This window comes from Eleginops maclovinus, chromosome 1 (genome assembly GCF_036324505.1).
Source record: "Eleginops maclovinus isolate JMC-PN-2008 ecotype Puerto Natales chromosome 1, JC_Emac_rtc_rv5, whole genome shotgun sequence".
Taxonomy (NCBI): Eukaryota; Metazoa; Chordata; class Actinopteri; order Perciformes; family Eleginopidae; genus Eleginops; species Eleginops maclovinus.
This window is the reverse complement of record NC_086349.1, coordinates 13,995,895-14,019,082: the sequence shown is the minus strand read 5'-3', so window position 1 is coordinate 14,019,082 and position 23,188 is coordinate 13,995,895. Positions and strand designations below refer to the sequence as shown.

Below are 23,188 nucleotides of genomic sequence, written 5' to 3'. Positions count from 1 at the left end.
CCTATCATATGTTTATCCTTTTCCTTGAAGGATGATACATTTTTTAAATTACAGCTTAACGAAAGCAGCACACACATGGCCAATAAAAGTGATACAAATACATATAAGCATGAAATTACTGAAGGACTAATATATATATATTTTTGAAATCCCTAAATGTATAACTTTTGTGGTTATGCATAAAACGAGGGATTTCAGTAGAGAATTGTGTTCTTGTATAAAGGGTGGTTTATTTTCCCACGTATAGTCCAACTATGTATTTTTGTGAAAATGTCCACGACTTAAACAGTGAAGAGGGCTTCATAACATCCAGATAATGCTAGCAGAAGGCAGGTCACCAGTCAGCCCATTGTGTTTCAACAGCCCGCAGAGCCAATCACCTGGCAGCATTTGTCCCCTACTCAGAGGGAAGCCACGCCTCAAGGCGGGCAGCACCTGAGGGCCGAGGTCAACCCTCTGCTGCACCGCTCCATCACTTCAGCACTGACAGAGGCGACGATGCATCGAGGCCAGATCCACCTGCGCTACCTTTTACTGTGGCTGCCTTTTGCTTATTGCACTTCTAAGGATTTGCCCATGTGCAAAGAGGTGAGGAGATTAACATTGTTTTATTTTTAGCCATTTATACATAATGATTCCTAAGGTATAACTGCTATAAATATTCATGAATTGCAGCCAATCCAAAGCTAATATAACTCATCTTTATGATTAAGTTACCTATTATAACAATTTGATGTGCAATTTGAGGTTCCATCAGGTATACTTCTAGTTGCAAATAAAATACAGACCCATATGCCACATGATACATTTATGAAAACATTTAAAAAGAAAGGTTAACCAACTTGTATGTCTGATAACAAGGCCATGGACCTTTTTTCTAATGGGAGAATTTACATTTGCATATCAACATTGCAGTTTGATAATACTCAAAACATTACTTATTTATCAGCATTATTTGAAAGTAACCACTAAGATATCAGAAAAGGGCCAAGTTATCACAAAACGCAGGTGTAGTCTAGTAATTTGAGTGTATTGTGTTTAAAGATGATGATTTGGAGGTAGAGGTCAGTTAGTTTCTATGTCAGTCCATTGACCATGAGGCACAGCTGCCATCATGTCCCGTTGCCTTGGTTTCCTCATGTTTGTTTAAAGGAGGCGATTAGGCTGCATCACTTCCCAGGTTGGATGCATTTTTACATCAGTTCCTCCCCAAACACATGTTCATCTGATACCTTAACTAATACTAATGTAACAGCTCTAATTGAAAACACAGACCCAGAGAAGCTGCTGCTCTGTCTCTGTTTCTGTTAAATATTAATCCGACAAGGCTGTGTGTGGGCTTAGATAAGTCTGACTTTCCTTGAAATAAATGCAACCTGCTGTTTGCCAAAATGAATAAACTGTTTGGGAGGCCGTCAGATCAGCAAGATAACCTTTAACACTATGCCACATCCCAATCATTATTGTTCATCATTTCGGTTGGGACAAGACTTCAAAGCAAGACACACACAGCAATAGCTTCACACCTGAGCCCCTGCTGTCTCCAAAGTCCTGCGGAAACATTACTTTACATGTTTACAGAAGGATTGGGCCAATCAGCACCTCTCCCCCTTGGTTATAAGTAAATAAAGGGAATTTTACTGGTTTAGGGTTGCAGCACATCCTTGATGACTGAGTTTAAAACAACTGTTGAGACAGCCTTCTGGGCAAATATTAGCTGTGTATTTTATTTTGGAAAGAGGCTTGACTGGTTTTGAAAAGAATTTCCAGAGGTTTAAGTTATTTTATGACTTTATTCTACACCTACATTTGCTGTTCATATGCAGATTTGCATTTTTATTAGAGCTAATTGATAAATCATGTATAGCTGTTAGTTTTACGTGATCGTTGTTTTTCTAATTTCTCATGCAAAAATGGCAGCTAATATGGTCCTTCTGTCATATCATAATAAACTGAATATATTTGGGTGGATTGAAAAAAATGAAACATGTTTAAAGCATCACTTTTGACTTTAAGAAACTGGGATTGCCTTTTCTCAATATTATTGACCAAATGTATCCAGCCGTGTGAAACTCACATGTGTTTTGTCCCTGCAGTCAGATTATCACTTTGAGTACACAGAGTGTGACGCGCTCCAGTCACGATGGAGAGTGGCGGTTCCCAACAAAGTCGACATTTGCACAGGCCTCCCAAATCCAGTTAAAGGCACTCAGTGCAGTAAGTGTCCTACTCTTATATCTCATTTAATGCACACCCGCAATCTGTATCACAGTAATAATGTATGAATATTAAATTGTTGCCACACTTTGTCTTCTATCTGTTCCTTCACATGCTGTTGACATCTTCATGAAACTCTTAGAAGGTGATCTCTGTCTCTCCTCTGACAGCCTTCTCCTGTAGTGAGGGGGAGTTCCTTGACATGCAGTCGCAGCAGTGTAAGAAGTGCGCTCCAGGCACCTTTTCTCTGGGCACCGGCGTGGCCTTTGATGAGTGGGACAGCCTACCATCTGGATTTGTTACCCACGGGGTGACCACAAACAGCGGGGATGCCAAAACTGAGTGTTCCAAGTTAGTAAATGCCACACTTGTATTGTAATTTTCAGATGTGAACGTAGTATCTCACTAAGTACGGAGTAATACCACACTGTTTAAATCGTGTAAGAACCGTTGTTTTCACAAATAATGTATGTTACGCTGAACCTATCATTTTTTATGCATTAATAAGTTGATTACTTTAATGTTGCAGTATCGCTTTGATAAGTATCGCTGCTGTCAAGTTTGAGATTTCCTCCTCTGCATACTCTTACTCTATTCTTAAAATATGATTAGGTTGTTGAATATATTTTGTATTTCTAATCTAAAAAGTATCTAGTACCTACATTTATCAAATAAATGTAGTGAACTTAAAGTAACAGGAAATTAAAAAGAAGTAAAATCAATCACAAGTGCCTCAAATGGTTTTTGTATACAGTACTTGAGTCATATACTAAATAACATTCCATCACTGGTTCTTTTAAAAGGATGTTTTATTTATCCATAAAAGCTCTTACTGTTTGCTGAGCTTCTTGACACTAACAAACTGTCTCTGCAGCTCGACCTGGACACCGAAGGGTGATTATGTTGCCTCAAACACAGATGAGTGCACTGCCACACTATCCTATGCTGTGAGCCTGAAGAAACCTGGAACTATGTCCTTTGAATATTTCTACCCTGACAACAACATTTACTTTGAGTTCTTTGTAAGTGTTTTAAGATGAATGGTGATGTTGACAAAGATGGGAATTTTTGGGGTAGGTATTTGTATCACCTCTCGTGTTTTTCTCCCCTTCCATTAGATCCAGAATGACCAGTGTCAGTCTACGGACTCTGAGAGTCGCTGGATGAAGATCTCTGACAGCGACTTTAGCAAATACACGGTTTGTAGATCTTAATTTAACTGAATCATTTAGATTAGAATTGGGTTTATTTGTTCCTTTCTTACTTTCACATCACTCTATGCAGGTTGAGCTTAACAGCGGCAACAACGTGCTGTATTGGAGAAGCACTGCGTATACTCTGCAGGGCAGTGCTGTCAAACCTGTGCTTTTAAGAAACATCGCCATCTCAGGTAGATAATCGTCTGTAGAGGCTTTTGTGTCGCGGCTTTAAACATTTGTTCATTCCTCAACCTTCTTCCTGTTAATGATTCAAAGTTCATTGGTGGCTTTCTTGCAGGGGTGGCCTACACATCAGAGTGTTTCCATTGTAAACCTGGCACCCACAGTGCCAAAGCAGGATCTGCCCGCTGTGCTGCTTGCCCTGCTGGAACCTTTTCCAACAAGGGGGCTACCGTTTGCCACCATTGTGAACAAGACAAATATGCAGGTATGAATGTTTGCATTTCGAGAGCTCTGCAAACGTCTGCCAGTAATTTCATGGAACCACATACTCTTTATTTGTATAACTTACATTCCCTATTTGCATATTGTCACACATATGCAAGGCAGTCTATATGCAAATACTGCATTTATTGCTAAAGTGTGTGAGGATTTTCTTATCTCTGTATCTTAATGTGAGCTGTGTTTTCCCTCGTCCACGCCCGGCTTGGTGTCTGTTTTTCCAGAGCCTGGTTCAGGGAGTTGCAAACCGAGACCAACGTGTACAAACAGCGACTACTTCTACACCCACACTCCCTGTGACTCTGATGGAAAGGTAATGTAGGAATATTACATCACTTGCAGGTTCATTATAGGTGAACACACACACACACACACACACACACACACACACACACACACACACACACACACACACACACACACACACACACACACACACACACACACACACACACAGGTTTCACCATGAAAAAAAAACAGCTGCCATCTGGTGTTACTATTAGGTTTCTTTACATATGAATTGTCTGAGGGCCACAGAGCATCTGCTGGCTTCTCTCATTTATTCATGTCTGGCTTGCTGTGTGTCTCAGACTCAGCTCATGTACAAGTGGATAGAGCCAAAGATCTGCAATGAAACTGTTAATGGAGCGGTGGATCTGCCCGCATCAGGGGAGAAGCAAACCTGTCCTCCATGTAACCCGGGTTTCTTTATCACCAACTCCTCCACCTGTGAACCCTGCAACAAAGGTTTCTACTCAAATGGCACAGGTGCAGAATCAGTACACTCTTTATACTTTCTCCTACATGCCTGTCATACATGTGTACTTATGAAAGATCATGTACATTTGACTAATGTACTTGTAATTTTGAGTTAATGTGATTTTAATAGCAAACCTTATGCTGAATAGAGTACCACAGTAGCAAAACTATCACTTTTAATATCGCAATAATTGAAAAGATGTCTTGCAGAGTGTTTAAAAATAAAATACAAAACAGTCAATAAAGTTTTGGTGTTTCCTGTTTTAGTTTCCTGTTTTTTGTACATGTGTATCCTGACATAACCACACATGATTTCCTCACAGCATGCACTGAGTGCCCTGTTGGCACGGAGCCAGTGGAGGGTCTCGAGTACAAATGGTGGAACACGATGCCGAGCAACATGAAAAGCTCCATCTTCAGTCGAGAGTTCAGCAGCTCTGAACAAAGCACGGGTGAGAAACGTAATGTTAAGCGACACAGTGTAGAGGGAGAGAGCAAACATCACAGCACTTATGTATGTTAATCATCAGTCAGAAGAAAAGACTCTAAGGAAGAGAACACGAGAGAAACCAAATGACTAAAACAGCCAGAGGTTAAAGGACGTAAAGCCCAATCGATTATCCAAAATGTAATCAGATGTAACAGAAACATTTATTTGATAAGATAAGGACAAGGAGAGATAAAGAGAGATAAAGAGTAAAATAAGTTTCGAAAGCTTGTAAGGTTTTAATATCACGCTTCTATTTTTAAGGTAAAAGAAACTTACACATTTAGAGCCTGCATTACTTCTAGTACTAACTTAAGCTTTCATTCTCATCTACAGTATAAGCCACAACAAAAGAGACACCTTGGACAGACAGATATGCATTTATGAAGGCACTTACTACCACCATTTACTTTTTAATGTTATTTAGTGAATGTTAAATATCTTGTACTACTTCACATCTCTTTCTGTTATTATTGGTAGTTTCCCTTTTGGATTGTTTTTGTTCTTCTTGCATAGCTTAAGTAAAGTTCCATTGAAATTGTACCAATAGTACTTATATAGTGTATTTTTTTTATGAATATGCTGAGATCAACGATCAAGATGCTGCATGTCACCTGTATTATTGTGCATGCCTTCATTGCAAGAAACATCATTCTTTTTATGACAGCTTGGGAGGTGGCTGGTGAGTATGTCTACACCGCCCCCGGGGATCAGGACTCAGACTACCTGACTCTCACGCTGAATGTCCCTGGATACAGGTTGAGTCACGCATGCCTTTAAAATGAAATGAATCGTCTCTATTAGTATAACTGTATTCAAGTAAAAATCTTAAATTAACTTCCAAAGGCTGTCTCAATCCATGACCAAAGACAGTGAAAGGAGTGAGCTTTCTCGCATCACATTCATCTTTGAGACCAAGTGTACAGCGGACTGCAAATTGTACTTCCTGGCGGTGAGGGGAAATATTCCAACATTTACAGAAGTGTGCCATCAGGATGAATATATACATATAAATCTAAAGTGTTTGTATTGGTCTGCAGGGATATTCCCAGTGGAATAATGAAGTAGTGGAGCAGTGGAAAGGCAGTAATGGCAAACAGTCATACTCCTACCTGATCCAGAGCAACAGCACCACCAGCTTCACCTGGACATTTCAACGAACAGAGGAGCTTAACGAGGTGAGACTGTCACACACATTTCAATCTTGATCTATGACCTTCCCACAGCTTTACTCCCTCAACCTTGGAAATATTTTGTAAAGAAATGGCTAGAAAAAGGTAATTGCTGGCTGTTTTCACCATCCTTTACTCTTGTGTAAAACACTTTGTAGTTTCTGTTTTAAAAGTTGACTTAGTGATCCAAATTTAAAGATAAATCTGTGAATTTATTTACAGATAATGGCTGTTAACACAAGAATCTGTAATGATGATAAAGTAAAGCATTATGTTAGCTTTTGCTGATTTAGGAGTGTTTTGGTGCTGGCAGTGACATTGCCCCCAGTTGTTGCACTGAACTCTAGATGGCAGTTGCAAGCTGTATGTCAAAACAATTCAGAATGACCTTTGCACATGAACTGCATGAGAATATGCAGAAGTAGAAAGCAGGGATGGAGATTTAAACTTGACAGAACACCACATGTGTTTTCTTCACTCAGGAGAGGAAGTACAGCTCTGATTCTGCAAAGATCTTCTCCATCCACATCACCAATGTGATCGGAGGTGTCGCCTCTCACTGTTGCCGCTGTGCTCTGAGCACTGCTGATGCCGGCTCGGCCTGTGTTCCCTGCCCGCCGGGACACTACATGGTCAGTGGGACAGGAGTGTGTAAGAGCTGCCCGCCGAACACCTTCATCAGGGCCAATCAACCTGTTGGAGAGGCCGCTTGCATTCATTGTGGCCCAAACACACAGAGAAACAAGGTAATGATAACAAAATCATTAGCACTAGAAAACTCTAAAGACAAATTCCTGACTAAATCTATTTCTGAATGAATGTATGAAGGGCTGTTATGGACACATAGGTCATGTCCTTGGGGTTATTTCCTCAGATTTTGGCGGCTTTAACAACTTTTATTTATGTTTAAGAGTTTTTTTTAATTTAAACACCAACAAACAAACAAACCCTAAAAACAAATTAAATAGCACATTTCTAAAAACAAATACATCTTCTGTAATAGGAGGTATAAAAAGGTGTTTATACGGCTCTATATTCCAGCAGTTAGCTGTGTTTTCCAGTTGTCTTATTTGGGTTTCCCTCAGTTGGTACATGAGATTATTCGACCCACAGCAAACACAATACTCTCCGTCCTTCAGGCCCACACAGCTTGTCTCAGTGACTGCACACTGGATGTGCAGACAGGAGGAGGCGTGCTGCTTCACTATGACTTCTCTCCGCTGTCCAATGCCACTGCCTTCCACAGCAGCCCCCGCTTCACCAGCAAAGGCCTCAGATATTTCCAAAGCTTCAATTTGGCTCTGTGTGGAAAAGAGGTGAGAAGCTGTGACCCTGATGACTTGTAAAAATGTAGTTTGACGTTGCATTTAAACCTGCTGTGTGTCTCTCACAGGGCAGAGTGCCGGCTACCTGTGTGGACAATGTGACAGAGAGCGGGAGAGAGGTCAAAGGTTACATCTGTCAATCCACGGTGGTTCCGTCGGACCTCAGGAGTAAGAGCGTGGTATCCACCCAGCCTTTCATCATTGGTGACTCACTCATCGGTATGAACTCAAGCTTGAGCTAGTTTTCTTTAAATCAGAGGATGTGTCTTTAAGAACTTTTTTATTGGAAAAGTCTGTGAAAAATCCTGATATTAAAAAGAAACACTTGTTGCCTTTTGTGCTATACATTGTTTGGTTCGCTGGGATTTTTGATCCACACTACAAATTATTTTGGTTAATTTTTGTGTCTAATATTGTAATGTTATTCTGAAGGTGTGACCACCGACACCACAGTGAGTCAAATTTCATCTTCAAAATGGCTGTTTCCCTCTGCGTCCGGTCTACGTGACGTCATCTTCTATTACAAGTAAATAAGATTGCTACTTATTTGTTCTTAATTTGCATTCATCCACTGTGGATGTGTGTTTAAAAAAACATATTTTGAATAAGTCTAGTAATACTCATAGTAGTAATTGGATTTTATTTTATGAATGGAAAATATTTGATTCTGGAAGTTGCATCACTTGTTGAAGTATGAAATGTAAGGAATCAAAAGATTTATAACATGGCTTTGTGTGTGTGATGATTTCAGGTCCAGTGAGACAACTCAGGCTTGTAAAAAAGGCAGGTCAGCCACCATCAGACTGAGATGCAATCCAATAGTGACTGCTGAAAACCACATCATGCTGCCGAGGTATCTTTCACTTTGACCAAACTCAACTTTTGACCTCACAAAGTATTTTGTGGACCTCATTTGTTTTGACACGTGTAATGTTTTACAACAGCCGTTATTTGGTACTTACCTGTCAAATTCCGAGCTCTGAGACTCAGACCTAAAACATTGTAATAATCCTTCTTATTTGTGTTTTCTTCTACAGTAACTGTTCAGAGGGGACATGTGATGGTTGTTCTTTCCACCTCCTGTGGGAGAGCCAGCATGCATGTCCACTCTGCACCAAGGACCACTACAGGGAGATTGTCAGTGCTTGCACCCAGGGAATACAGGTTAGCCGCACAAGTATAAAGATATTGAAATATATAGATTTATGTCCTCAACCCCAGCAACCCATCAGATGTCCATCACCAACTGCGGATTTCATGAAGGAAAAGACCATCCCATAATCTAATACTTATTTTTCCTTTTCCTATTATTGCTTCATCTAAAAAATGTGTCCAGCATCTTTGGGCTTACTGTACCTGTCCTATTGCTTCATGTCTGTGTTTATATGTAGATTCTATAATGTTTTTGTAGAATTTGTTAGCAGTATTTAGTTAAAACAACCATAACATATTGTAGCATTCGCGGCCCCGCCGCACGGCTGGCTAACTATTTGAATAAGGAGGACACGGAGGATCCAGTTGAACCAGAGAACCGGGTTTTATTACCCTCACCACAGACTTAATCCCGGGGTTGGAAGACTGCCCAAAGCAACAAAAACAGGCTAGACCATCTAGGCGGCGCACGTTCTTCTCCCCAATTGTCTTTCTCCCTTCTTCTTCGCTCTCCTCAATCACCGCAGCTCCACAGTATTCTTCTACTCTCTTAATTCCCACCCCGTCTTTCTACCCGCCCTGTCCAGCAGCTAACTAGGGCAACATCCTCCCCGCATAAATCCCCCCCCCCCCCCCCCTGTTGAGTCTCTCCCTTGTCAGCGCTGCAGGGTCGCTACATTATGAACCAACAGGTAGCAGTCAGTTAATTCAGCTTAGTTTAGCAAAAATAATAGAAAGGGGGGGCTAGCCTGTCACTGTCAAACTATAACAAATCCAGCAACCAACACCTTACAAATCTTAGTATTCCTTGTAGGAAAATACTGGAAACAGTAGGAGTCACATTTGATGGGACCAGGCAAATCCAAACTGTCTCTATGTGTGTTTCAGAGAACCACCTATGTGTGGCAGCAACCGTTGCAGTGTTACGGCGGAGAGTCATTGCCAGCTCAAAAAGTCAGTGCTTGTGTGTCTCTGGATTTCTGGCTCAAGTTTGGTGTTTCCACGGGAACGATCGCCGCTATGCTGCTCATAAGTATCAGCTGCTATTTCTGGAAGAAGACACGCAAGTGAGACTTCTGAGCTCCACTTTACCTCTCGTGTTTGTTAAAGCATTGATAAGTTAATGAGTAAATGTGAATTTCTGTTGACAACATGTTATTTCCTGTCATTCTCTGTCTGCAGGTTGCAGTATAAGTATTCAAAGCTGATGATGAGCTCTGGGGGTAAAGAGTGTGAGCTGCCCACTGCAGACAGCTGTGCAATAATGGAGGGAGAGGATGCAGAAGATGACCTCATGGACCTCACCAAGAAGTCCTTCTTCACTAAAATGAGGTCCTTCTCACGAGAGGTGAGTAACTTCTTCATTAACAAATATTAAGAGACAAATAAGGCAACTTCTCATGCTTTGTTTTTTTAATCCATGATTTTGCAGAGGACTTCAGATGGATTTGACTCAGTGCCACTTAAATCATCTTCACGATATCTAAGAGATGATGAAGACTCTGATGACGCTTAATTCAGAAGAAGAACTCAGATTGCAGAGGGGATGTTAAATCTTCAACAGACAACGTCACAGAAAAATAATGATGGGCTGTTGAAAACATTTTATTTATTACAAACAATATAGCCTTACTTAAGGAGTTTTAAAGAGCAACACATTTATTTAGTATTATTTGCCATATGATGGGTTGCCAAATCTCATATTGCAGTACAAAGTCTCCATATTGGGGATATTCAGTTTTTTTCAAAGCCAAATTTTCTATTTTAAAATGAAATAAGATCCAAACTGTGGATGATGTTACAACTGTTTTGGATGTGTAAGAGTGTACATTTTACGTAACTGTGAGTGTGAGTTTATTTTATTTCTATTTTGTTCCTTTTTTTTACAAGACGAGCCATCCAGTCTTTTCATGTTTTTATGCTTGCTTTAATGTAAAGCTATTTCTAGATTAAAAACTGCTGTTATTACGTTGTATGTTTAATTGCTGCTTCATGTGCCTGTGAATGGAAAAAAAATCGCCTTATTTATCAAAAGTATTTTTTTGTGGTCATTGGTTAAGTTAGAAAATACTAAAAGTGAATTGTAACACATGTCCATGTGTCACATATTTATTAAAATATTGTGAACCTACTTTTCATAATATTTAAATAAAAAAGTTTGAAAACAGAAATTGACAATGCTCATTTAAAAAAAAAGCAATATTCCATGGAATATTTAAATGGTTTCTTCACAACCACCTTCCATATCACATTATTATGGTAAATAAATAATAACACAACTAAGAATATTAACTTGAGTACAGCACTAAAGCACTCTAGTGTTCTTTAACTTTATAGGCTACTTATTTACTAATATTCCATATCTTATTAATTTGTACTGCTTTTAAATGTATATGACACTCAAAGTAATAGTTACTTTCCAGATTAGATGATGCAGATGTAATTATTATAAAATATGAGGTATTGTTGTACCCGAAAGCAGAACGGGTTTCAGTTTCTGTCTCGTAAATCCTGCTGTCCCAAGTTGTTTGCTCAATATCTCGCGAGACTATGTGACGTGAAGCAAGCTGGTCGAAATCTCGGGAGCTGTCTGAAACCAGCAGAGGAACGAACAGCGTGAAGAAGATTTTAAAACGTGCATTCAGGAGACGGTGATTCTGCAACATTTTGCAAGAAGTCCACTTCGTAACCTTCGATTGTTTAAAGTTATCTAACGACGAGAAACGTTTGCTTTAGCTTCTGTTCTCTTAACTTTTGGTAAGTTTGTCTGCACGGCTCGGAGTGCCAACTGCAGAAAGTCGAGTCGGTGGTCCGCAGTTGTTCTGCAGGAATGTCGCAGAAAGAGAGACCCAAGTTTTATCGAGAGGAGGTCAACAAGACGATATGGGAAGTCCCGGAGCGCTACATAAACCTCTCCCCGGTGGGCTCTGGCGCATACGGATCCGTGTGGTAAAGCACTTTATGAAATATCTGTTTGAGGTGGTTTTCTTGTGCAGCCTGGTCACCTAACTTAACCTCCATTCATATAGACAAGGCCTGCGCTGCTGATGCTAAAGTTAGGTTAGCTTGTCCTGATTGTTGGCTAGCAAGGTGGAGCCACGATGTGCTACTCAACAAGAAAACTCTTATTTATCTCACATTATTCACTCGTAAAACTTGTGTTTAACCTGTGTAGCTGCACACATGTTCACACACAATGCACTGCAGGAAGCTGCTTACTTAATAAACAACCAAAAACTGTTGAAAAAGTACATGAGCTTTATCTGATCAGTGGGCATGTTACAATCACAGAGCATTACATCGAATGATACAGTGTAGCTGCAGATCCTTTTCCTAAAGCCTAAACTAATGATCGTTTTGGAGAAATAGATTTGATTTACGTTATAGGTTTTTTATGTGTTAGAAATAATCAATATATTGGAGCGTATGCTTTATAGGTTTTGGTATTCATATTGAAGAGTTTCATATAATATATAATTAAAGAGATCAACACAACACAAAGATTTGGATGATTAGTGGTCCTTGTGCGAAAGTGAAAATACATGACTTAAAACTTAATGTAAGAAATTGAGTGTAATGTTTTCTTTAAGACATTTGTCAATATCCATTTTATATACTAAATTATATTTTAGTCATTGTGAATTGAAATTGATCGATAGTTAAATTAATGTTGTTGTGGCAAGCGCTGCAACAAGTGCAGTTGTATGAATTATGAGTTAGAGGCCTACATCTAAACAGACCGTGAACACGTTCCTTGCTCATACATATCGAAAATGATACGTGTTCTCAACAAAATATCTACATCCTTTCAATAAATTATATAGATTTTTAAAATAAAATGTCCCCACAGGGATTAAAAAGGTACATCTTATCTTATCTTGTCGTATAAGTCTCCCAGTCTCAATGAAAACATCTTGATAACTTTTTTGAGCCAGATTTAACACGATTTTTGAACAAAATAAACACTTATTTGATGTGCAGATCAATTTGATTTACAATCGAGATATTGTGCTTGATTTGGAAACCCTTGCTGGTGGGGTGCAATTCCTTAATGCTGCATTGTAGCTTTATTGTGAGTGTTAAGACAGACCCTTTGCCTTGGTGCTGATTAAATAGGTTGTGCTGATACTATCTAGGACACAGCGTTTTCTGCAGTGGGCAGATGTTTGTTTTGCAAATGGAAGCGGACAGCTGTGCTGTTGCTGGGCAATAGGATAATCTTTTGCTGGTCAGATTACAGTCTGCTCATCCCAAGTGCATTAAATGTGATTGTTTTTTTTCCAAAACAGTACACTAGTTTAGTGTCATTGTTTACATGATGAACTAAATGTACCGTAAACTTCTGATAAGTTTATTTATACTACAACTTCCCATCTTTAATGTTGAGATGGCACATGGCCTTATATAGACACTGTATACCAGTAGTTATTGCATATTTATAATTTAGTTGTTATTGAACATATCATGCATGATGCACATTTTAAGATCTTAGCACATGTTCAACCACATTTGTATTAGGACTACAAATATTTTAACTTCACCAACATGTGATGTGGGTGCAACCCAGGTCACTCTGGTTTCTATGTCCTAGCTGCAGGCACTTCTGGTTAGGTGAGCTGAGCAGGAGGAGTGTTTGGCTTAAAGACAATCAGCCGTTAGAGTGCAGGACAGACTGCAGGCAGGGCTGCTCCCAATCTGCTGAGAGATGACATTTTCTGCTGATGTCGTCCTTTTCCACAGCTTTCTGCAGCTCGTTCTGCACCTAATTTGTTTTTGAGAGCAAACTCAGCACATTCTGACATAAAACTATTGAATGTAAGTTAGCAACTACTCTGCTAATCAAGGCTTTTGTTTGACAGGTAAAAAATCAGCCAAGGAAAACATTTGATGATCTAACTGTTGGAGTAATTTTACATGCAAAAATGGCAGAACATGTTCTTTTCAGCCCCTAACTTCCTCTTATTTTCAGTTTCCTCTGTTTTATATCATATCAAAACGAATATCTTTGGGGTTTGGAATGACAAAACAAACTATTTATATTGCGTTACTGACAAAGGAATAATTAATGCTGCGATTCAAGCTCACACTTTTGTAATCACTTTTTTTTTTTTTTTAAACAGTTCTGCATTTGATATGAGGATGAGTTGGAAGATCGCTGTGAAGAAGCTCTCACGACCCTTTCAGTCCGTCATCCATGCCAAAAGAACATACAGAGAGCTGCGGTTGTTGAAGCACATGAAACATGAAAATGTGAGTCAACTTGTTTCTCTTCCCTTTTGTTCAGTATGATGGTGAACAATCATAACACACAAAGTTGTTTGAGTTCACTTACGCAATGCCTCACAATGCCGTGTTGAGTTTTTATGGTGCCTGCTTTTCTTTCTATTAGTTGCTTCCCCTTGGTTCCTTTGTGTTGTTAACTCATCAATGGCTTTAATTTTTCTGCAGGTTATTGGCCTCCTGGATGTCTTTAGTCCTGCTACTAGTCTAAAGGAATTCACTGATGTGTAAGTTGAATGTTTTTGATTTACATCCCAAGTTCACCTCAGCAACACTTTTACTTTTACTTTTAAAAACAGCGCTCAACGAACTGCGGCCTTTAGTTTCGCAGCAGCAGACAATCCTGTCTGTGGCTGGGAAACACCTGGAGGCAGGCCAGCTGACTAAACACCCTGGAACATTTCTTAGGCTGTCGGCTCTGTTAGTTATTCACTCACTGGCTGCTACTGGAGTAATTTCACCACCAGCTTCCTTAACTTTGTTCCTGCTCTGTGGCTTTGTGAATCATAAGTACTTTTCTGGCAAACCGGTAGTTGTGTTTTGTTTATGTAAAGAGTCCTCAGAATAGGGAAGTAGACAGTGGCTTGTTGTCTCCCCTGCTGTGTGTGGAATGTCTCTTTCTTTTCTCTGCCTCTCAAGTGATTTGTATTAAGATCAAATTGCGACTCCAGATTTAAGTCAACACCCAACCTAAGAATGTGTGAACTGAATACTTGAAGTCTCTTCCCTGATGATATTTTGATTTAATACTTTATACATTCCTGTATGGAAAATTATTCTTCACAACTTGTTCCCATTCCATCTATTTTGTAGGAGTTTGGTAGTGGGGAGTGAAGCACCCGGGCGGGGACCCACTTCAATGTCTGAGGTCTTGGTCAACAACACTGGCAGGATTATTTCTTACAGCTTATTTTGTGTGGGAGGAAACCCTATCTTTGACTGGGAGAATATGTCAACTCCCAGGAAAAGAAACCAGGCCTTTCAGACAACGCTCCCTGATTTATAAAACATTTTTAGTAGAGGGAATGTGCAATGAAAAAATAAACTGCGGTGCATTGAATTTAGTCATACAAGTAAGGATACGCAGTAGCAATTTGGTATGCAAGTACTTCAAAACATTTCCAAGAACTTAACATATTTATGTAAGTCGACTGTATTCATGTGTGAAGTTATTTGTGTCAAAGAAAATACTGCAATGCTCCTTTCACTGCAGAGTTGCAATACAAGTTAATGTGTGGCATTTGCCGTGTTGAATATCGCCTCTGCTTTTTCCACTTTGAAGGTTTATGTTTTATTTTCTTCCTCCTGACCTAAATGGACGATGTACATGGTATACAAGTATGGTGGTCATGGGTAGTGCTACTGCTTATATGTCACAACTTGTATAAAGACCTTTGAGACTCCAGAGGGAGCTGCGGGAAGTCTTATAAATAGTCAGTCAGGTCTGAAGACTACAAGTTTAAATGCAAGGATTCTGTTGGTATGTAGTTAATGATCTTGCCAGACCTCTGACCTATGTTCTTGCTGACACACATTAATCTGTGAGAATGGTTTGAAGTCATATTACATCATTGGCAATATAGGATTCAGCATTGGACAAGAAAGCAGAGTGCATAAAATAAAGAAAACATGATATCTCTGATTCTTATGCACTTCATGTTTATCCTTTTTATTATCTACTCTCCATCCTGAGTTCACAGAATTGCATAATGTTGTGTAAGACTGAAGGCAATACAAGATCACACATCTACAGTGTGTGTGTGTGTGTGTGTGTGAAGCTTCTCTAACAGTATATAAAATAATAAATGCTGAGTCACAGGCTGTCAGGAGGAAATATGGGTCTCTTTATCTGCACATCTGCTGGAACATTGTAAATGTTCCGAATGCATTATGATATCCATGAAAAATCCCAGATATGCAGATGCTGCAAATATGGTTCCCCTCGGCTCTAAAAATACAGACTGAGTCACAACGCTGTGGCTCCTCCGAGCTCCTGTTTCTATAAGAGAGAGGAAAACAGAGGTCACTATTTTTATCCCCCTTTTTTTCCAAGGCGGGTGAACTTTTGAGGGTGTCTGTTCAAGTTCAATCGTAAGCAGGTGCTATATTAAGGCCTCGCTCTGTGTGAGAATAGAAGAGTATTCATGAAGAGGTTGTTATTTGCTAAACAGCAGACTGACGAAGCAGCACATGGCTCTGAGTATCTTGGCTGAAGCATCCTTCTTTCACAAGGGCTCTTTGGGATTTTTAACAACTCTGGGATTAGATTTGAATAATCCACAGATGCGGTTCTTTTAAATTGGGTGTGTTAAATGACTCTCCTTCGTGAAGGGATTGGCCTTTCAGAGCCTCTGGAGAGGAAGAAGTAGCAGCTAAAGCAGTTTAAACTCACACTGTCATGGGAAAATTGTTTCAGACGTTACAAACTCAAAGTGCAAACACATTCATTTATATCCATTTGGCTTTTCATGAAGTTGGAAAATATTTACATTTACATGCCTGATATGTGTGTCTGTTTGAACTTTTATGATTGGCAGGTATTTTGTGACTCACTTAATGGGGGCAGATCTCAACAACATAGTGAAATGTCAGAAGCTCACAGACGACCATGTGCAGTTCCTCATTTACCAGATCCTCAGAGGGTTAAAGGTGAGGTCTTAGAGAAAAGCGCTGACATTTTGGGGAATGTGTTTATTTGCTTTCTTGCCTTTTGACAAGAAGGAAAATGACCTAATTGCCCAAAAATGTTGGATGAATCAATGTTTCCTGCATTCTACTGCCCATTATGTAGTGGCATCAATACATCTGTAAACTGATAGTGTTAATTAACATGCTCTCCATCTCTCTGCAGTATATCCACTCAGCAGACATCATTCACAGAGTAAGTGCCATGTTAGTTTGTCTGACAACAAACCTCACAGTGACTTTGCCCCAATTCGGATAAAAAGAAGTGTTTCAGGGTTTATAACTTTCACTGTGCCTTGTGCAAACATTGAAGGGAAGTCATAAACAGGACCTTTACTTTTACACACTGTTAATTATGTAAGGCTTCTATTTTTACATGGATTAATTTACAATCTGAAGCATTTGTACAGATCAAGATTTCAGATACTGCATGATCCAAAAGTATGGCTTATCACCTTTAAACTCAAATCACACTAATTCTAGGTTTAGTCAATAACTCTACTAATTAGTGGTTTTGGTCTTGGTTAGTTTAAGTCACCTAAACATGCATATGATAACCCTTATAAAACCAGGAAGCCTTTTAATAGTCAGGTACCCAACAGGGGCATTTGCAGTGAGCATGTCTTATAAACATAAGATTTAAAGTGTTACTTTTATATTATTCTTCAATTAATCGACTGTCTCATCATAGTGTTAGTCTACTAAGAATTTCTTTAGAAGAGGATTTCCTTTGCTAATCCTCATGTTGTTGTCTTCTCTTCAGGATTTGAAACCAAGTAATCTGGCGGTCAATGAAGACTGTGAGCTGAAGGTCAGTGAACCACTGCTCTCATTTGAAACGTGCTATTTCCTGATTCCACAATAGTAAGTATTTCACAAAAACATTTCTGCTTTCTTGTAATTCAATTGTTCTCAGATTTTGGACTTTGGTTTGGCGCGGCACACTGACGATGAGATGACCGGCTACGTGGCGACCCGCTGGTACCGCGCCCCAGAGATCATGTTGAACTGGATGCATTACAACATGACAGGTAGAGACCGAGCTTTCCCACAGGGACTTTTTAATCTATACATCATGATACAGGAGTGGATTGCTGAGTGAATATTAATATATGTGCTTTTGTTTTCTGTGTTCCAGTGGATATTTGGTCAGTCGGCTGTATAATGGCAGAACTCCTCACTGGAAAAACTCTGTTTCCTGGGACTGACCGTATCCTTTTCATTTGAGTGAACCTTACGTTCAGTGGTCATATAGATGGAGAGACCCATATGCGCCATTTGCATAACAATTCAAACAGTTTAAATGCACATTGCCATTATCTGTGGAAGTACTGATTAGTGATGATATTTGTCAACACAGTAGCAGAAACTGATCTTCAACGCTTCTTTTCTGTCTCCTCTCACGAAAAACCTGTTCTCACTGCTATTCTCTTCCAACACAATGCAGCCTGAGGTGTTTTTAATATCATAAACGTAACACAGATGGTACCTGTTTGCACACTTCCCTCTGGCTTGACACATGGCCTTTGCTGTAATGTTTCCACTGGCGTGCTTCAACTCTTCCTACACCATCGGTATGCACCGTTGGCTCTGGTTCACTTTCACCCTGCACAACTGCCAGTCTTTGACTAAGCCTATCAATCTGCACTGCGCTCAACATGTTATTCATCTTCTCCCCCCCCCCCCACCAGTGTTTTCAAATTAACGGCTGAGCTTGTAGGCTGTATTCAACAGAGCTGTTAGCTGCCTCCACTTTTGTCTGTCTGCAGGTTACATTTCTCTCCACTTTTTGCACACTTACATGTAGGCTTTTATGTTTTTCGCATCTTATGTGTGAATATAAAATAAATATAGTGAAATCTAATATCACAGAGGTTTTTTAAGTGACATACAAGGAGGGTGAAGACTTACAAGGCAGATTAGAAGTTATCTCTTGTCCAGCATCTGGTCTTCCTTTACCGTGTGCCGGTAGACATTGATCAGTTGAAGCTAATCATGCTGCTCGTCGGAACACCAGGGCCCGAGCTCTTGAAGAAAATATCTTCAGATTCTGTGAGTTCACAAAGATATGCAAGGTTTTTCTCTAACCCATTCTCGGCTCCAAACTTGCCACTTTGTTGTGCATAACTTGGTGCTTCTGCTGCCTGACTGACAGCATGTTGTTACAACCTTCAGCTTCGTAGATACGAGACCTGCTTTCTTCCTCTTTAACTGGTTGAATTAAATGACATTTGTCAGGATATGATTACAATGACAGTTCTGGCTTTTTCTGACTGTAATGCAAAGTTTTTTCCTGTGTTTTTCCTTTTTAAATCCTAACTTTTTTTTGTCCCCTGTTGCTTCAAATCTTGAAGTTTGCTTTTCAATATAACATTGCAGTGCATCTAGAGTTCAGCGCCACAGTGTCAGATTTAGAAGCAGCTTCTTAACCAACTCTGCTCTGTCGCTATACTCCCCTTGACACAAGCTTCATAGATATAAACCAGCTTCAGCAGATAATGCGTCTAACAGGAACGCCCCCAGCATCTCTAATAAGCAGGATGCCCAGCCATGAGGTGAGCAGGATCCAAAGTTTCTCTCTTTAGACCAGGCACCAGACGGGCGGGAAGACAGTCAGAACTCAACCGTTTTTCTTTTAAAGTGACCTGGCTCTTGGCTTACTATACTTCATTCATCCCCATATTGTTCCATAATAAAATGTGTAGAATTATAATAGCAGTAATATATCATGCTAGGGCTGGGCAATATATGGAATATATATATATATATATATATATATATATATATTAACATTGGACATTGCCCATTACAATATCCAATTCATAAAACAATTTCTAGTCTCTTTTTCTTGTTTTAAAGGCCACTTTAAATTAAATTGGTGTTGATTTCTTGGATTTTCCAAACTGCTCGAACTGTTGCTCATAATCCACATTGCTGATTATTTTCTATCAAAATCTCATTGTGTAAATATTTGTGAAAGCACTTGTGTTCAATAACCATGTTGACGTATAAGATGATAAATATGGTGATATTTGGATTCCTCGGTGTAGCCCAGCCCTAAAGATTAGTAGGAAATCAAATATACTTTTTTTTCTTTAATGATAAGGCAGTGGTGATGACCACATCATCATGCGGTTGATTTGGACAACTTTGGTCAAGTGGGGTGTGCGAAGCAGCACGGCTATAGAGTATTTAAGTTTGATTGTCAGTGATTGTGTGTTGGCTGTCTGACATGCTTCTTGCATGAGATTATAACAATGATTGCCAGGGTGGGAAAAGAGATTCGTATGCTTGTCATTTTGCTCAGTGATGTTAAAATGTCTTGTCTGATTAAAACATGCACAGTGTTTTAGCTAGGCTTGCTTTTATATACAGTAGTGACTAACTGCACTTCCTGTGAAAGGCGCTTTGTTCTGTGGTTTCTCTCTGTTTTTGTTGCACATTTCCTAAAAATCTTGCTTCTCTCAACATGTTTTTGCGCAATTTATGTGCTCTTTTTCAAGTCTGATTATAGAATAACTGTCATTCGGCCATTCAAACTTTTCTGTTAGGGTTATTATGAGTTGATAACCATGTTGAGTCTCACACAGTAGACCAAGCCAGCAGAGTCCTTTCTTTACAGGATATTTGGGCTCATCATTTTGCGCTTTCATTTAACTATTGAAGTTTTGTTATTGAAGAATGTACTAAATACAATCAAACATTAAAACGGGATGTATTACAAATGGAATATACACACAAACTTCGTTTAACTTTTGGAAAGAGAAACCCAGATCCATCACACTGCGATGCGTTTCACTTGACACCTTGCTGTTTTGAGGCAACATGTCCGGGCTGTCAATCATATATTTGCCTCAAGCTACAAACACTCTGTATTTTGGTTTTTAACTGCCTTTGTCCCTTTTCAGGTAGTCAATATCCCCGTACAGACAAACAGCTAGTAACTTTAACTAAAATGTACCAAGTGCTTTACTCGTAAATCTATTAAAATAGGTTGTTTATAGCAAAATTCCTGCCGTGAGTGCATCGTTGAACACAGGGTAAAAATGTACCTTTGTGTGCGTGTGGACATAAAAATAGGGGTGAAAATATGTATATTTTTTATTTCAAGAAATGATGAGCCTTAAATATCCTGCAGAGGTGCTGAAATTAAACACTAACTTTCTCTTTGTAGTTTTTATAAACATTCAGGCAAATGTGATTCGATGTTCGCTCGTCTATTGATGGGAATGTAATAAGTTAGCAGTAATAATTTGTTGCGCTTGACTACATTGAACAGAATCGATAGCATTCAAATATAGGAGCATTACGAAACAAGCACCCCTGAATGTACGAGACATGTTGCTGCTTGTGGGAACTGGCGTTTGATTTACAGCACGTGTTTTTTTACAGGCCAGGAACTATATCAGCTCTTTGCCACACATGCCCAAGACGAACTTTGTTGATGTTTTCATTGGAGCCAATCCAGAAGGTAATGCAAGATATCTGCAGTTTTGTGTTGTGTGGCCAGCCCTGCTACTTTCAATAAATATTTAATTTAATTTAAATCCTAATACATTGCTGTTGATCATGCGTATCTTTCTTTTTTAAAACCACATGACAGGAAACGTTTATATTTCAATGGATCATAGACAGTTTGAGGTAATGCTGTTAACATGTTTTCATTGATTTCAAAGCTGTGGACCTTCTGGAGAAAATGCTGGTTCTGGACACAGACAAGCGGATAACAGCAGCAGATGCTCTGGCTCACCCATACTTCGCTCAGTACCACGACCCGGACGATGAGCCCGAGGCAGAGCCGTACGACCAGAGTTTTGAGAGCCGTGAGCTGGAGATTGATGAATGGAAAAGTATGTCCTTATTTCACATAGAAAGCTTTAATACTCTTATAAAAATATGTTTTGTTTTTTTTTAAAATGTGCATAAGAACCCTGATTTGATTTGAACAATCTTCTCATTCATTACAGAATTAACCTACGAGGCGTTGTGTAGCTTTGAGCCACCAAAGTATGATGAAGATGACATGGAGTAAAGAGATGCGCTACCCACATCGAGTCCAGCCTCCAACAATTCATACCCACCTTAAACATGTGCATAAGTGTTAAGCCAACCCTCAGACACACTTGAATCAGAGTGCCTGCCAGCCTTTGTCAGTCTTTTCCAGCCAAGAAAACATTATCCACAATTAGTTCCCGTAAGGAGATCATAATCAGCGAAGGGAAAGGAAGAGCTTATCATTAATCTTATTTATAAACCACTAATGTCGATGGTCTATTGCTGGGAAACTTCACTTCTTGCCAATACCTGAAAATCATTTTATATTCTTCAGATCTTTTTAATCTAGACTTTGATGACTCGACACTGTGACACCGAGATGCTGAAACACCTGGACCTATTGTTGTGCTGTTTTGTTTAAAAAAAAATCTATTGAGTAACTTATGAATAAGCTCCTTTGTCCATCAGTTGTAAAAGGGATATGCTATTCTACCACTCGCCATGCCAAGCTTTCACATATATTTGTAAAATGATTCAGTTATAATAATTGTTCATATATTTAAAAATACAACTCGTAAGGGTTTCATATCTGTGACAGAATTAGATTTGTTTTTAGGTATTTGAATGAATTTCACACATTTTATTGTTTATTTTGGTAGTTTAGATGCTCCGTGAGACTCTTACACATTTTTTGGTGACACAGAAAAATCTGTGCCTCTGCTGTTTGAAGACTACTTTTCACATAAGTAGGAAAAAAATATTCAAGGGTACACGCTCTACTCAATATGATGTAAATATCTGCGTTATTTTTTAAGAATCTGACTTGTTGTGCTTATGTTATGACGCAATCACTAGTATGTACATCAGTTAAAGACTTTGTGTGCGTTTGTGAGAGTGTTTTGTTGGTTTACAGGAATTTTAAGTGTCATGCTAAAACCTCTAATAGAAATTCTGCTTTAATGTGTATGAGAGGGATTTCAGACGTATTTATACTTTGTGGAGGTGATATTTATAAAACAACAATCGAAAGATCCCTTAAACTATTTTCAGTCCAGCAGAGTAACTACTATCGTCAATCCTTTGTTTAACAAAATAAAGACTTATTTTTAAGAGACCTTCAGTTTTTTGTGTTTTCTGTTGTCCAAACAACCTTTTATTACTAGTGCCCACTTTCTGTGATTTCACTTACTAATTTAAAATGAAATGATTTTGTGGGGTTTTACTAAGAGACTTGCTCATTTAATTGGCATGTAGAAAATGTATGACGTGCACCACATTTAATTAATTTATATTTTGACTTTAAAGCACAAACATTGACGACTAGGTCTGTCTGTCGTGTTGTTCATCAAAACATTCATAAACAGAAAAACTGCAAAATAATGAAAACCCTTAGATGGCTGTTAAATCACCAATAACTAAGAACCACTTGGATCATAACGCAAAAAATATTCTCCA

At 39.1% G+C, this 23,188-nt stretch overlaps 2 protein-coding genes across 3 annotated transcripts; both read left to right on the top strand.

Moving 5' to 3' along the window:
* Nucleotides 1-496: 496 nt before the first annotated feature.
* On the top strand, nt 497-10,944 carry elapor1 (endosome-lysosome associated apoptosis and autophagy regulator 1). Its single transcript, XM_063893648.1, has 22 exons — nt 497-588; nt 2,097-2,217; nt 2,388-2,568; nt 3,092-3,239; nt 3,336-3,416; nt 3,502-3,607; nt 3,715-3,864; nt 4,103-4,191; nt 4,469-4,646; nt 4,961-5,089; nt 5,792-5,882; nt 5,971-6,076; nt 6,165-6,302; nt 6,779-7,042; nt 7,436-7,612; nt 7,690-7,840; nt 8,054-8,147; nt 8,373-8,474; nt 8,659-8,785; nt 9,662-9,840; nt 9,956-10,121; nt 10,206-10,944. Exons 1-22 carry the CDS (start codon nt 499-501, stop codon nt 10,287-10,289), a joined length of 2,952 nt encoding a protein of 983 aa, XP_063749718.1. The 5' UTR covers nt 497-498; the 3' UTR covers nt 10,290-10,944.
* Nucleotides 10,945-11,329: 385 nt separating this feature from the next.
* mapk14a (mitogen-activated protein kinase 14a) lies at nt 11,330-22,848 on the top strand. 2 transcript variants are annotated; one of them, XM_063884853.1, is made up of 12 exons: nt 11,330-11,722; nt 13,894-14,023; nt 14,222-14,280; nt 16,591-16,702; nt 16,905-16,934; nt 17,502-17,549; nt 17,655-17,769; nt 17,877-17,948; nt 18,711-18,790; nt 21,131-21,209; nt 21,415-21,588; nt 21,706-22,848. In XM_063884853.1, exons 1-12 carry the CDS (start codon nt 11,604-11,606, stop codon nt 21,768-21,770), a joined length of 1,083 nt encoding a protein of 360 aa, XP_063740923.1. In that variant the 5' UTR covers nt 11,330-11,603; the 3' UTR covers nt 21,771-22,848. The 2 variants fall into 2 exon arrangements, with proteins under 2 accessions (XP_063740923.1, XP_063740913.1); XM_063884843.1 differs by lacking the exon at nt 18,711-18,790 and adding an exon at nt 19,214-19,293 and having other exon boundaries at nt 11,331-11,722.
* Nucleotides 22,849-23,188: the final 340 nt, after the last annotated feature.